Source organism: Oncorhynchus keta, chromosome 35, assembly GCF_023373465.1.
Source record: "Oncorhynchus keta strain PuntledgeMale-10-30-2019 chromosome 35, Oket_V2, whole genome shotgun sequence".
Lineage (NCBI taxonomy): Eukaryota > Metazoa > Chordata > Actinopteri > Salmoniformes > Salmonidae > Oncorhynchus > Oncorhynchus keta.
This window is the reverse complement of record NC_068455.1, coordinates 82,117,483-82,130,793: the sequence shown is the minus strand read 5'-3', so window position 1 is coordinate 82,130,793 and position 13,311 is coordinate 82,117,483. Positions and strand designations below refer to the sequence as shown.

The 13,311-nt window shown below is 48.1% G+C and overlaps 1 protein-coding gene and 1 long non-coding RNA gene across 34 annotated transcripts in view; one reads left to right on the top strand and one right to left on the bottom strand.

Moving 5' to 3' along the window:
* Nucleotides 1–13,311, bottom strand: part of otud4 (OTU deubiquitinase 4) — a 43,738-nt gene that overhangs the window by 17,943 nt on the left and 12,484 nt on the right. For all 32 annotated transcript variants that reach the window (XM_052498038.1, XM_052498049.1, XM_052498044.1 and 29 more), the window contains exons 8-15: nucleotides 13,126–13,174; nucleotides 11,024–11,129; nucleotides 8,596–8,660; nucleotides 8,388–8,488; nucleotides 8,186–8,295; nucleotides 7,155–7,320; nucleotides 2,376–2,535; nucleotides 1,452–1,499 (exon numbers count right to left, since the gene is read on the bottom strand). In XM_052498038.1, the coding sequence (XP_052353998.1) occupies nucleotides 1,452–1,499; nucleotides 2,376–2,535; nucleotides 7,155–7,320; nucleotides 8,186–8,295; nucleotides 8,388–8,488; nucleotides 8,596–8,660; nucleotides 11,024–11,129; nucleotides 13,126–13,174 (805 nt within the window). The remainder of the gene's footprint in view (nucleotides 1–1,451; nucleotides 1,500–2,375; nucleotides 2,536–7,154; nucleotides 7,321–8,185; nucleotides 8,296–8,387; nucleotides 8,489–8,595; nucleotides 8,661–11,023; nucleotides 11,130–13,125; nucleotides 13,175–13,311) is intronic.
* Nucleotides 9,685–10,790, top strand: LOC127916392 (uncharacterized). Of its 2 annotated transcripts, none has more exons than XR_008094889.1 (4): nucleotides 9,685–9,788; nucleotides 10,109–10,332; nucleotides 10,493–10,620; nucleotides 10,749–10,790. It is a non-coding gene; the product is annotated as an uncharacterized LOC127916392 (long non-coding RNA). The 2 variants fall into 2 exon arrangements; XR_008094888.1 differs by lacking the exon at nucleotides 10,749–10,790 and adding an exon at nucleotides 10,685–10,726.

Here is a 13,311-nt window from a genome sequence, read left to right as displayed (position 1 = left end):
ACAGGCCCTCCAGACAGACACACCCACCCACAGGCCCTCCAGACAGACAAACCCACCCACAGGCCCTCCAGACAGACACACCCACCCACAGGCCCTCCAGACAGACACACCCACCCACAGGCCCACCAGACAGACAGACAAACCCACCCACAGGCCCTCCAGACAGACAAACCCACCCACAGGCCCTCCAGACAGACAAACCCACCCACAGGCCCACCAGACAGACAGACAGACAAACCCACCAACAGGCCCTCCAGACAGACAGACAGACAGACAAACCCACCAACAGGCCCTCCAGACAGACAGACAGACAAACCCACCAACAGGCCCTCCAGACAGACAGACAAACCCACCCACAGGCCCTCCAGACAGACAGACAAACCCACCCACAGGCCCTCCAGACAGACAGACAAACCCACCCACAGGCCCTCCAGACAGACAGACAGACAAACCCACCAACAGGCCCTCCAGACAGACAGACAGACAAACCCACCCACAGGCCCTCCAGACAGACAGACAAACACACCAACAGGCCCTCCAGACAGACAGACAGACAGACAGACAGACAGACAGACAGACAGACAGACAGACAGACAGACAGACAAACCCACCAACAGGCCCTCCAGACAGACAGACAAACCCACCAACAGGCCCTCCAGACAGACAGACAAACCCACCAACAGGCCCTCCAGACAGACAGACAAACCCACAGGGCCTCCAGACAGACAGACAAACAAACCCACAGGCCCTCCAGACAGACAGACAAACCCACAGGCCCTCCAGACAGACAGACAAACCCACAGGCCCTCCAGACAGACAGACAAACCCACAGGCCCTCCAGACAGACAGACAAACCCACAGGCCCTCCAGACAGACAGACAAACCCACAGGCCCTCCAGACAGACAGACAAACCCACCCACAGGCCCTCCAGACAGACAGACAAACCCACAGGCCCTCCAGACAGACAGACAAACCCACAGGCCCTCCAGACAGACAGACAAACCCACAGGCCCTCCAGACAGACAGACAAACCCACAGGCCCTCCAGACAGACAGACAAACCCACAGGCCCTCCAGACAGACAGACAAACCCACAGGCCCTCCAGACAGACAGACAAACCCACAGGCCCTCCAGACAGACAGACAAACCCACAGGCCCTCCAGACAGACAGACAAACCCACAGGCCCTCCAGACAGACAGACAAACCCACAGGCCCTCCAGACAGACAGACAAACCCACAGGCCCTCCAGACAGACAGACAAACCCACAGGCCCTCCAGACAGACAGACAAACCCACAGGCCCTCCAGACAGACAGACAAACCCACAGGCCCTCCAGACAGACAGACAAACCCACAGGCCCTCCAGACAGACAGACAGGCCCTCCAGACAGACAGACAAACCCACAGTTGAGAAATAAAGACAATTCACAGTGTTTAGAATGTAACTCACCATGCCTCTGCCTGTCCTCTTCTTCCCCTCACTGGCATTAGACACCACCTGAGAGCGAGACAGAAAGACAGCAGGGACAGAGACAGAGGGGACAGAGACAGCAGGGACAGAGACAGAGGGGACAGCAGGGACAGAGACAGAGGGGACAGAGACAGCGGGGACAGAAACAGCAGGGACAGAGACAGCAGGGACAGAGAAAGGAGAAGTTTATCATGGGTTAAGTATAGTCTTAACAAAAAAACATTGACACATGCCCCCAGACACGCGCCTCCTCCTCACCCCCCAGACACGCGCCTCCTCCTCGCCCCCCCAGACACGTGCCTCCTCCTCACCCCCCAGACACGCGCCTCCTCCTCGCCCCCAGACACGCGCCTCCTCCTCGCCCCCAGACACGCGCCGCCTCCTCCTCACCCCCAGACACGCGCCGCCTCCTCCTCACCCCCAGACACGCGCCGCCTCCTCCTCACCCCCCAGACACGCGCCTCCCTCCTCACCCCCAGACACGCGCCTCCTCCTCACCCCCCCAGACACGCGCCTCCTCCTCACCCCCAGACACACGCCTCCTCCTCACCCCCCAGACACGCGCCTCCTCCTCACCCCCAGACACGCGCCTCCTCCTCACCCCCAGACACGCGCCTCCTCCTCACCCCCAGACACGCGCCTCCTCCTCACCCCCAGACACGCGCCTCCTCCTCACCCCCAGACACACGCCTCCTCCTCACCCCCAGACACACGCCTCCTCCTCACCCCCAGACACGCGCCTCCTCCTCACCCCCAGACACGTGCCTCCTCCTCACCCCCAGACACACGCCTCCTCCTCACCCCCAGACACACGCCTCCTCCTCACCCCCAGACACGCGCCTCCTCCTCACCCCCCAGACACGCGCCTCCTCCTCACCCCCCAGACACACGCCTCCTCCTCACCCCCAGTGCAGGGAAGCTTCTCTCATCCCGTAGTGCCATCTCCAGCAGGGCCATGTTCCTCTGCTCCTCCTCTTTGGCTTGACGCTGTGCCTCTGATAGACCAAATGCTTCCACTGCTGCTACTGATGCTGCCTCTGACACAGAGGTGGAAGAGGGTCTCCTGATACACAGTCAATAACCAGCCACCACAGTCAATAACCAGCCAGTCAATAACCAGCCCACCACAGTCAATAACCAGCCAGTCAATAACCAGCCACCACAGTCAATAACCAGCCAGTCAATAACCAGCCAGTCAATAACCAGCCACCACAGTCAATAACCAGCCAGTCAATAACCAGCCACCACAGTCAATAACCAGCCACCACAGTCAATAACCAGCCAGTCAATAACCAGCCAGTCAATAACCAGCCAGTCAATAACCAGCCACCACAGTCAATAACCAGCCAGTCAATAACTGTACACGTACAAATGTCAATAAGCAGCCCACACAATCAATAACCAGCCACCACAGTCAATAACCAGCCACCACAGTCAATAACCAGCCACCACAGTCAATAACCAGCCACCACAGTCAATAACCAGCCACCACAGTCAATAACCAGCCAACAGTCAATAAGCAGCCCACACAATCAATAAGCAGCCACCACAGTCAATAACCAGCCCACACAGTCAATAACCAGCCCACACAGTCAATAACCAGCCACCACAGTCAATAACCAGCCAGTCAATAACCAGCCAGTCAATAACCAGCCACCACAGTCAATAACCAGCCACCACAGACAATAACCAGCCACCACAGCCAATAACCAGCCACCACAGCCAATAACCAGCCACCACAGCCACAACCAGCCACCACAGTCAATAACCAGCCAACAGTCAATAACCAGCCACCAGTCAATAACCAGCCAGTCAATAACCAGCCAGTCAATAACCAGCCAGTCAATAACCAGCCAGTCAATAACCAGCCACCACAGTCAATAACCAGCCAGTCAATAACCAGCCAACACAGTCAATAACCAGCCACCACAGTCAATAACCAGCCAGCCAATAACCAGCCACCACAGTCAATAACCAGCCACCACAGTCAATAACCAGCCACCACAGTCAATAACCAGCCACCACAGTCAATAACCAGCCAACACAGTCAATAACCAGCCAACACAGCCAATAACCAGCCACCCAGTCAATAACCAGCCAGCCAGTCAATAACCAGCCAGTCAATAACCAGCCACCACAGTCAATAACCAGCCCACACAGTCAATAACCAGCCACCACAGTCAATAACCAGACCACACAGTCAATAACCAGCCAACACAGTCAATAACCAGCCCACACAGTCAATAACCAGGCCACACAGTCAATAACCAGCCCACACAGTCAATAACCAGCCAACACAGTCAATAACCAGCCACACAGTCAATAACCAGCCCACACAGTCAATAACCAGCCCACACAGTCAATAACCAGGCCACACAGTCAATAACCAGACCACACAGTCAATAACCAGACCACACAGTCAATAACCAGACCACACAGTCAATAACCAGCCAACACAGTCAATAACCAGCCATCACAGTCAATAACCAGCCAACACAGTCAATAACCAGCCAGTCAATAACCAGCCACCACAGTCAATAACCAGCCAGTCAATAACCAGCCAGTCAATAACCAGCCAGTCAATAACCAGCCAGTCAATAACCAGCCAGTCAATAACCAGCCAGTCAATAACCAGCCAGTCAATAACCAGCCACCACAGTCAATAACCAGCCAGTCAATAACCAGCCAGTCAATAACCAGCCAGTCAATAACCAGCCAGTCAATAACCAGAAAAATTCGGGAGTCAATCAGACCCCAGAATAACCAGCCAGTCAATAACCAGCCAGTCAATAACCAGCCAGTCAATAATGAAAAAGTGCATTCAAAGTATTCAGCCCCAGTCAATAACCAGCCAGTCAATAACCAGCCAGTCAATAACCAGCCAGTCAATAACCAGTAAAAGTCAAAGTAACCAGACCAGTCAATAACCAGCCAGTCAATAACCAGCCAGTCAATAACCAGCCAGTCAATAATGAGTAAAAGTGCATTCGGGAAAGTATTCAGACCCCAGTCAATAACCAGCCAGTCAATAACCAGCCAGTCAATAACCAGCCAGTCAATAATGAGTAAAAGTGCATTCGGGAAAGTATTCAGACCCCCTTGACTTTTTCACACATTTTGTTAAGTTCCGGCCTTATTCTAAAAATGGATCCCATAAAACATGCTCCTCATCAATCTACCCCATAATGACAAAGTGAAAACAATTCATTTTTGCAAATGTCATTTAAAAAAAAAAAAAAAACTAAAACAGAAATACCTTACTTAAACAAGTATTCGGACCCTTTTGCTAGAAGACTCAAAATTGAGCTCAGGTGCATCCTGTTTCCATTGATCATCCATCACAGTCCACCTGGTGGTAAATTCAGTTGATTGGACATGATTTGGAAAGGCAGACACCTGTCCATGTGTGACCGACAACCTGGATTCGGTCTTAAGTAGCAAAATTTGAAAATGTTTATATTTATTCTTTACATTGGATAAAAGTAGAGTTTTCAGCGCTAGAAAATGGTATATCCGACACTACACTCAAGGAACAATGGGAAAGTAATTCTGCTTGTAAAGTTGCTAAACTTGTAACCCCACTTTTGAGAAATTGGCCCCTGAATGTTTTGGTACTGCTACTACAGGAGAGCTTTAGCCCCACCCATTCAGCATTGTTCACACCCTCTTAAGCTTTAGCCACGCCCATCATTTTAAGGATGTGAGGCCATGTACTAAACACATGCTATATCAAATAAATGTTTATTTGTCACAAGCACAAAATATAGCAGGTGTAAAAGGTACAGTGATTGTTTTTGATATTGCTACTATGCACTAAGAGTCCCCCAAAAATATGTTATTGTTATTAGATGATGCTTACCCGACAAACTTGTCTAAATTGATTACGATTGAATCCTACTACACCGGCTCTGATGCTCGTCTGATGTGGCAGGGCTTGAAAACTATTACGGACTACAAATGGAAACCCAGACGCGAGCTGCCCAGTGACGGGAGCCTACCAGACGAGCTGAATGCCTTCTATGCTCGCTTCGAGGCAAGCAACACTGAAGCATGCATGAGAGCACCAGCTGTTCTGGATGACTGGAAAAAAACGGTGCGGTAGAAAGAGCCGTCAACACTGAACAGCTCACGTTATTGACAGAAGCTTGCTACATGGCAGACCAATCCAAACTCATCTCTCTCAGCATGTCCAGCCCATACATTATTTAAGCCAATCATGGCTAGTGGGAAGGCTCCTTGCTTATTCCTAAGCAAATAGTCATTTAACTATTTTGTTCGTATTTACAGATGGTATACAAGTTTGTTATTAAGGCACATGAAAGTTCACATGTCCCAGAAGGCATTTCTGCCCCAAAACGCATTGTTGATAAAACATTTAATTAAGTGAAGCGCGACATACGTCTAGTTTCGTGAAACGATTCACATTAGGTCCCACAGTTGACAGTGCACGTCAAAACAAAACCCAGCCATGAGGTCGAAGGAACTGTCCACAGAGCTCCGAGACAGGATTGTGTCGAGGCACAGATCTGGGGAAGGGTACCAAAACATTTCTGCAGCATTGAAGGTCTCCAAGAACATTTACATTTACATTTAAGTCATTTAGCAGACGCTCTTATCCAGAGCACAGAGGCCTCCATCATTCTAAAATGGAGGAAGTTTTGAACCACAAAGACTCTTCCTAGAGCTGGCCGCCCGGACAAACTGACCAATCAGCGGAGAAGGGCCTTGGTCAGGGAGGCGACCAATAACCAGATGGTCACTCTGACAGAGCTCCAGAGTTCCTCTGTGGAGATAGGAGAACCTTCCAGAAGGACAACCATCTCTGCAGCACTCCACCAATCAGGCCTTTAAAAAGGTAGAGTGGCCAGACGGAAGCCACTCCTCAGTAAAACGCACAGGACAGCCCGCTTGGAGTTTGCCAAAAGGCACCTAAAGACTCTCAAACCATGGGAAACAAGATTCTGTGGTCTGAAGAAACAAAGATTGAACTCTTTGGCTTGAATGCCAAGCGTCACGTCTAGACGAAACCTGGCACCATCCCTACGGTGAAGCATGGTGGTGGTAGAATCATGCTGTGGGGATGTTTTTCAGTGACAGGAACCAAGAGACTAGTCAGGATCGAGGGAAAGATCAACGGAGCAAAGTACAGAGATCCTTGATGAAAACCTGCTCCATAGCGCTCAGAACCTCAGACTGAGGTGAAGGTTCACCTTCCAACAGGACAACGACCCTAAGCACACAGCCAAGACAACGTAGGAGTGTCTTCAGGACAAGTCTCTGAATGTCCTTGAGGGGCCCAGCAAGAGCCCGGACTTGAACCCGATCGAACATCTCTGGAGAGACCTGAAAATAGCTGTGCAGCAATGCTCCCCATCCAACATGACAGAGCTTGAGAGGATCTGCAGAGAAGAATGGGAGAAACTCCCCAAATACAGGTGTGCCAAGCTTGTATCATCATACCCAAGAAGACTGGAGGCTGTAATCGCTGCCAAAGGTGCTTCAACAAAGTACTGAGTAATGGGTCTGAGTACTTATGTAAATGTGATATTTCAGGGTTTTTGCAAAAATTTCTTAAAACGTGTTTTTGTTTTGTCATTATGGGGAAATTGTTTGTAGATTGATGGCTTGTTTTCCATCTGAGATCTGTGATGTAAAAAATGTAGTATTGGGGTCCAAACAGACCTGGTGTTGGTGCTCCGGACACCTCCCTCCTCTACGGTGGCCTGCAGGGGCCAAGAGTGCTGCTTCTGGACACCACGCCCACCACTTTGGGAGGGTCCTTTAGCCTGGGAGACAGACTGCGTCGAAGGCTTCCCCGACTTCCTCCCTCTTCCCCTGCCCTCCCAATCTGGAGAGAGAGAGAGAGAGAGAGAGAGAGACAGAGAGAGACAGAGAGAGAGACAGAGAGAGAGAGAGAGAGACAGAGAGAGACAGAGAGAGACAGAGAGAGAGAGACGAGAGACAGAGAGAGACAGAGAGAGACAGAGAGAGAGAGAGAGAGAGAGAGAGACAGAGAGAGACAGAGAGAGACAGAGAGAGACAGAGAGAGACAGAGAGAGACAGAGAGAGAGAGACAGAGAGAGAGACAGAGAGAGACAGAGAGAGACAGAGAGAGACAGAGAGAGAGAGAGACAGAGAGAGAGAGACAGAGACAGAGACAGAGACAGAGACAGAGACAGAGACAGAGACAGAGACAGAGACAGAGACAGAGACAGAGAGAGACAGAGAGAGAGAGAGAGAGAGAGAGAGAGAGAGAAGTTGAGAGTGTTCAACAACAGAACACACACAGCTCATTCTAAAACAAATATATTCTATATTCGTGGTCCTTCTGTAGCTCAGTTGGTAGAGCATGGCGCTTGTAACGCCAGGGTAGTGGGTTCGATTCCCGGGACCACCCATACGTAGAATGTATGCACACATGACTGTAAGTCGCTTTGGATAAAAGCGTCTGCTAAATGGCATATTATTATTTATTTTTATATTCTAGAACACACATTATTCTAGAACATATTCTAGAGATCGATCAAAAACTCTAGAATTCCAGAGCAGGAAAAGGTTATTCAAGAATACTGTTGGGAAGATGCAAGAGGTTTCATAGAGTTAGTGGCTAAGGGACACGTGTAATGCCCTTACCAAAGACTAGGGGGCAGACGTAGGGGACATGTTTAAGGCCCTTAACAGAGATTAGGGGGCGAGGGGACAGTTGTCCTTACCAGAGTTTGGAGCAGAGCCGTTGTTCAGTCTCTTTCCGTCTCGGGCCACCGTGCTCCAGGACAACGTCTCATCTGTGGGGGGGCGCAGGTTCCAGAGGGACACAGTGTGTCTGGACAAACACACAAATTAATGTTACATGAAAAAATGTAAAAAAGAGTAAATCAGAGAACAGAGATAATATAAAAAGGAGAGATGACCTACTTCTTGCCCAGTTCCTCTATGAAGACAGTGACAGGCCCGTTGTCAGGCGACACTTCCTGGATGTAGGCGCCGTAGTAACGCCCACCGTTGTCAAGGCGAACCTAGAGGGGGCGGGACAGAACTACACTATCAGAGAGCATCCACACAAAAAAAGTCAGTAGAGAGAAGACCACGCACACAGAGACACACACACACACACACACCGTACCTTGCACTTGTCTCCCACTGTATACTGCATTCCAGCGGCGATGCAGAAATCCAGCTTCTGCTGAGCTGAAACAGGAAGTAACAAAGTTATAACAGGTGAACAAGATCACCATGACACCGACACAGGTACCAAGGTTATTATAGTAAATGACAATTGAAAACAAACAAAAAAAATACAATTGAAAAACTATTAAGCCCCAAAAAATAAAAACTTTTGTATTTGACTGCATAAAAAAATACTAAATCTGGAGTGATGAATCACGTGTCACCACCTGGAAGTCCGACAGACAGATCTGGGTTTGGAGCCAGGAGAACGCTACCTGCCCTAATGCATAGTGCCAACTGTAAAGTTTGGTGGAGGAGGAATAATGGTCTGGGGCTGTTTTTTCATGGATCTTAGTTCCAGTGAAGGGAAATTTTTAATGCTAGAGCATATAATTACATTCTACACGATTCTGTGATTCCAACTTGGTGGTTTGGGGAAGGCCCTTTCTTGTTTCAGCATGAAAATGCCCCCGTGCACAAAGTGAAGTCCATACAGATATGGTTTGTGTAGATCGGTGTGGAAGAACTTGACTTGCCTGCAGAGCCCTGACCTCAACCCCATCAAACACATTTGGGATGAATTGGAACACCGACTGTGAGCCAGGCCTGATCACCCAACATCAGGGCCCGACCTCACTAATGCCGTTGTAGCTGAATGGAAGCAAGTCCCTGCAGAAATGTTCCATCATCTAGTGGAAAGCCTTCCCAGAAGAGTGGAGGCTGTTATAGCAGCAATGTTCCAACATCTAGTGGAAAGCCTTCCCAGAAGAGTGGAGGCTGTTATAGCAGCAATGTTCCAACATCTAGTGGAAAGCCTTCCCAGAAGAGTGGAGGCTGTTATAGCAGCAATGTTCCAACATCTAGTGGAAAGCCTTCCCAGAAGAGTGGAGGCTGTTATAGCAGCAATGTTCCAACATCTAGTGGAAAGCCTTCCCAGAAGAGTGGAGGCTGTTATAGCAGCAATGTTCCAACATCTAGTGGAAAGCCTTCCCAGAAGAGTGGAGGCTGTTATAGCAGCAATGTTCCAACATCTAGTGGAAAGCCTTCTCATAGGTTGACAGCACGTACAGATGACCTACTCATAGGTTGACAGCACATACAGATGACCTACTCATAGGTTGACAGCACGTACAGATGACCTACTCATAGGTTGAAAGCACGTACAGATGACCTACTCATAGCTTGACAGCACGTACAGATGACCTACTCATAGGTTGACAGCACGTACAGATGACCTACTCATAGCTTGACAGCACGTACAGATGACCTACCCATAGGTTGACAGCACGTACAGATGACCTACCCATAGGTTGACAGCACATACAGATGACCTACTCATAGCTTGACAGCACGTACAGATGACCGACTCATAGCTTGACAGCACGTACAGATGACCTACTCATAGGTTGACAGCACATACAGATGACCCACTCATAGCTTGACAGCACGTACAGATGACCCACTCATAGCTTGACAGCACGTACAGATGACCTACTCATAGGTTGACAGCACGTACAGATGACCTACTCATAGGTTGACAGCACGTACAGATGACCTACTCATAGGTTGACAGCACGTACAGATGACCTACTCATAGGTTGACAGCACGTACAGATGACCTACTCATAGGTTGACAGCACGTACAGATGACCTACTCATAGCTTGACAGCACGTACAGATGACCTACTCATAGGTTGACAGCACGTACAGATGACCTACTCATAGGTTGACAGCACGTACAGATGACCTACTCATAGCTTGACAGCACGTACAGATGACCGACTCATAGGTTGACAGCACGTACAGATGACCTACTCATAGGTTGACAGCACGTACAGATGACCTACTCATAGCTTGACAGCACGTACAGATGACCTACTCATAGCTTGACAGCACGTACAGATGACCTACTCATAGCTTGACAGCACGTACAGATGACCTACTCATAGCTTGACAGCACGTACAGATGACCTACTCATAGGTTGACAGCACGTACAGATGACCGACTCATAGGTTGACAGCACGTACAGATGACCTACTCATAGCTTGACAGCACGTACAGATGACCTACTCATAGCTTGACAGCACATACAGATGACCTACTCATAGCTTGACAGCACGTACAGATGACCTACTCATAGCTTGACAGCACGTACAGATGACCTACTCATAGGTTGACAGCACGTACAGATGACCTACTCATAGCTCGACAGCACGTACAGATGACCTACTCATAGCTCGACAGCACGTACAGATGACCGACTGCTGTATCAGCAGTCAGACGAGCTGTCTGGACAAAGTGCTTTCTATAGCCCTCGTCTTTTAAATGACCGAAATCCTTCTTGAGGTAATTGTATTTAAAAGGAAGTATCTTAAAAACGTACCTCGCTTGGACTTGACCCAGACGTCGTACTCAGTGTTTCTGTAGAGGGAGGGGTTGAGAGAACGTCTGACCCTGTTGGAGAAGGGTGGGCCTCGACTTCCTCGACCCTGAAACACACAGCAATAACCAAACCAATAAACGACCAGGGATGTGACAAATTTACAATTCTGCTTAATAACGTTTAAACTGTCATTAAAAAAATAATCGTTTAAACTATAAAGGTGAAAAAAAATATTTACAATGCAGAATAATGGTCCAATTAGGCCATAGACCAGTTTATTAGACACACCCATCTAGTACTGGTCCAATTAGGCCGTAGACCAGTTTATTAGATACACCCATCTAGTACTGGTCCAATTAGGCCATAGACCAGTTTATTAGACACACCCATCTAGTACTGGTCCAATTAGGTCGTAGACCACAGTTTATTAAATACACCCATCTAGTACTGGTCCAATTAGGCCGTAGACCACAGTTTATTAGATACACCCATCTAGTACTGGTCCAATTAGGCCATAGACCAGTTTATTAGACACACCCATCTAGTACTGGTCCAATTATGTCGTAGACCACAGTTTATTAAATACACCCATCTAGTACTGGTCCAATTAGGCCATAGACCAGTTTATTAGACACACCCATCTAGTACTGGTCCAATTAGGCCGTAGACCAGTTTATTAGATACACCCATCTAGTACTGGTCCAATTAGGCCATAGACCAGTTTATTAGACACACCCATCTAGTACTGGTCCAATTAGGTCGTAGACCACAGTTTATTAAATACACCCATCTAGTACTGGTCCAATTAGGCCGTAGACCACAGTTTATTAAATACACCCATCTAGTACTGGTCCAATTAGGCCGTAGACCAGTTTATTAGATACACCCATCTAGTACTGGTCCAATTAGGCCATAGACCAGTTTATTAGACACACCCATCTAGTACTGGTCCAATTATGTCGTAGACCACAGTTTATTAGATACACCAATTAGGCCCGTTATTAGTACTGGGTCGTACCCCCCTCCAGAACCGCCTGAATTCTACCGCAGTCATATACCTTTGAAATCGCGTCGGCTACACCTGGTTTGTCTGGAAGGGTTCACTACGGCTTTTTAGATTCAGACCAAAAAAATATATATTTGTAATAACTTCCCTGGTTAATGATCGATGCACCATTTAACTCGTCTGTAAAGGAGTACCGCTTCTGAAGAGGGATTAACTTCCATCACTAGGCAACCAGAACTGTCAATCAAATAATAGAGCTGCCTGCCTTCTGCCTGGCAACAAAAAAAATAGAACTCTTTTTTTTTTTAATCCACTCCTAGGATAGGCTATTTATAGGATATAAATAAAATATATATATATTTATAAAGATATACACACAGTACCAATCAAAAGGTTTGGACACTCAACTTATTCAAGGGTTTTTCTTTATTTTTTAAAACTATTTTCTACATTGTAGAATAATAGTGAAGACATCAAAACTATGAAATAACACATATGGAATCATGTAGTAACCCCCCCCAAAAAAAATTAAATCAAAATATATTTGATGAGATTGTTCAAAGAAGCCACCCTTTGCCTTGACGACAGCTTCACACTGCTTCTTGACACACCTCTCGCTTAACCCAGAAGCCAATGCGTCAGAGGGAAACACAGTCCAACTGGCCGACCGAAATCAGTTTGCAGGCCCGCCGCCATAAGGAGTCGCAAGAGTGTGATGGGACAAGGTAACCCCAGGCCGGGCCAAACCATCCCCTGACCCGGACGACGCTGGGCCAACTGTGCGCCGCGTCATGGGGCCAGCTGTGACACAGCCTGGGATCAAACCCGGGGCTGTAGTGACACCTTATGCTGGATATTCTAAAGGACAGACCGAAGACTGAACACAAACTGGCATCATCAGTGAAAAGAGAGTAGCCAGCTGCATTTTTGATTTGAATTTTTTTCCGTTCGGGATTTTGAAACGTTCAGGATACCAATTTAACATAACCATTCATTACAAATCAATAACCAATAAACAGAGAGAGATCAATAACAGAGAGAACAGAGAAAGAAGCCTACTCTACTGTGTGTGTGTGTGTGCGTCCTATAGTTTTACCTTAACGGTGAGTCCCCGGCCTGCAGGTCCAGCCGGTCCATCCTGGCTCCTGTGGATCACAACGACATAAATATTATATATTCAGACCCGGGTTTCCGTGGCGACGGACATTTAACCAGTCGCGTTTTTTAAAAATGTTTATATTCACTGAACATTTGAGAAAATTTACCGGACCCAAATGAATTT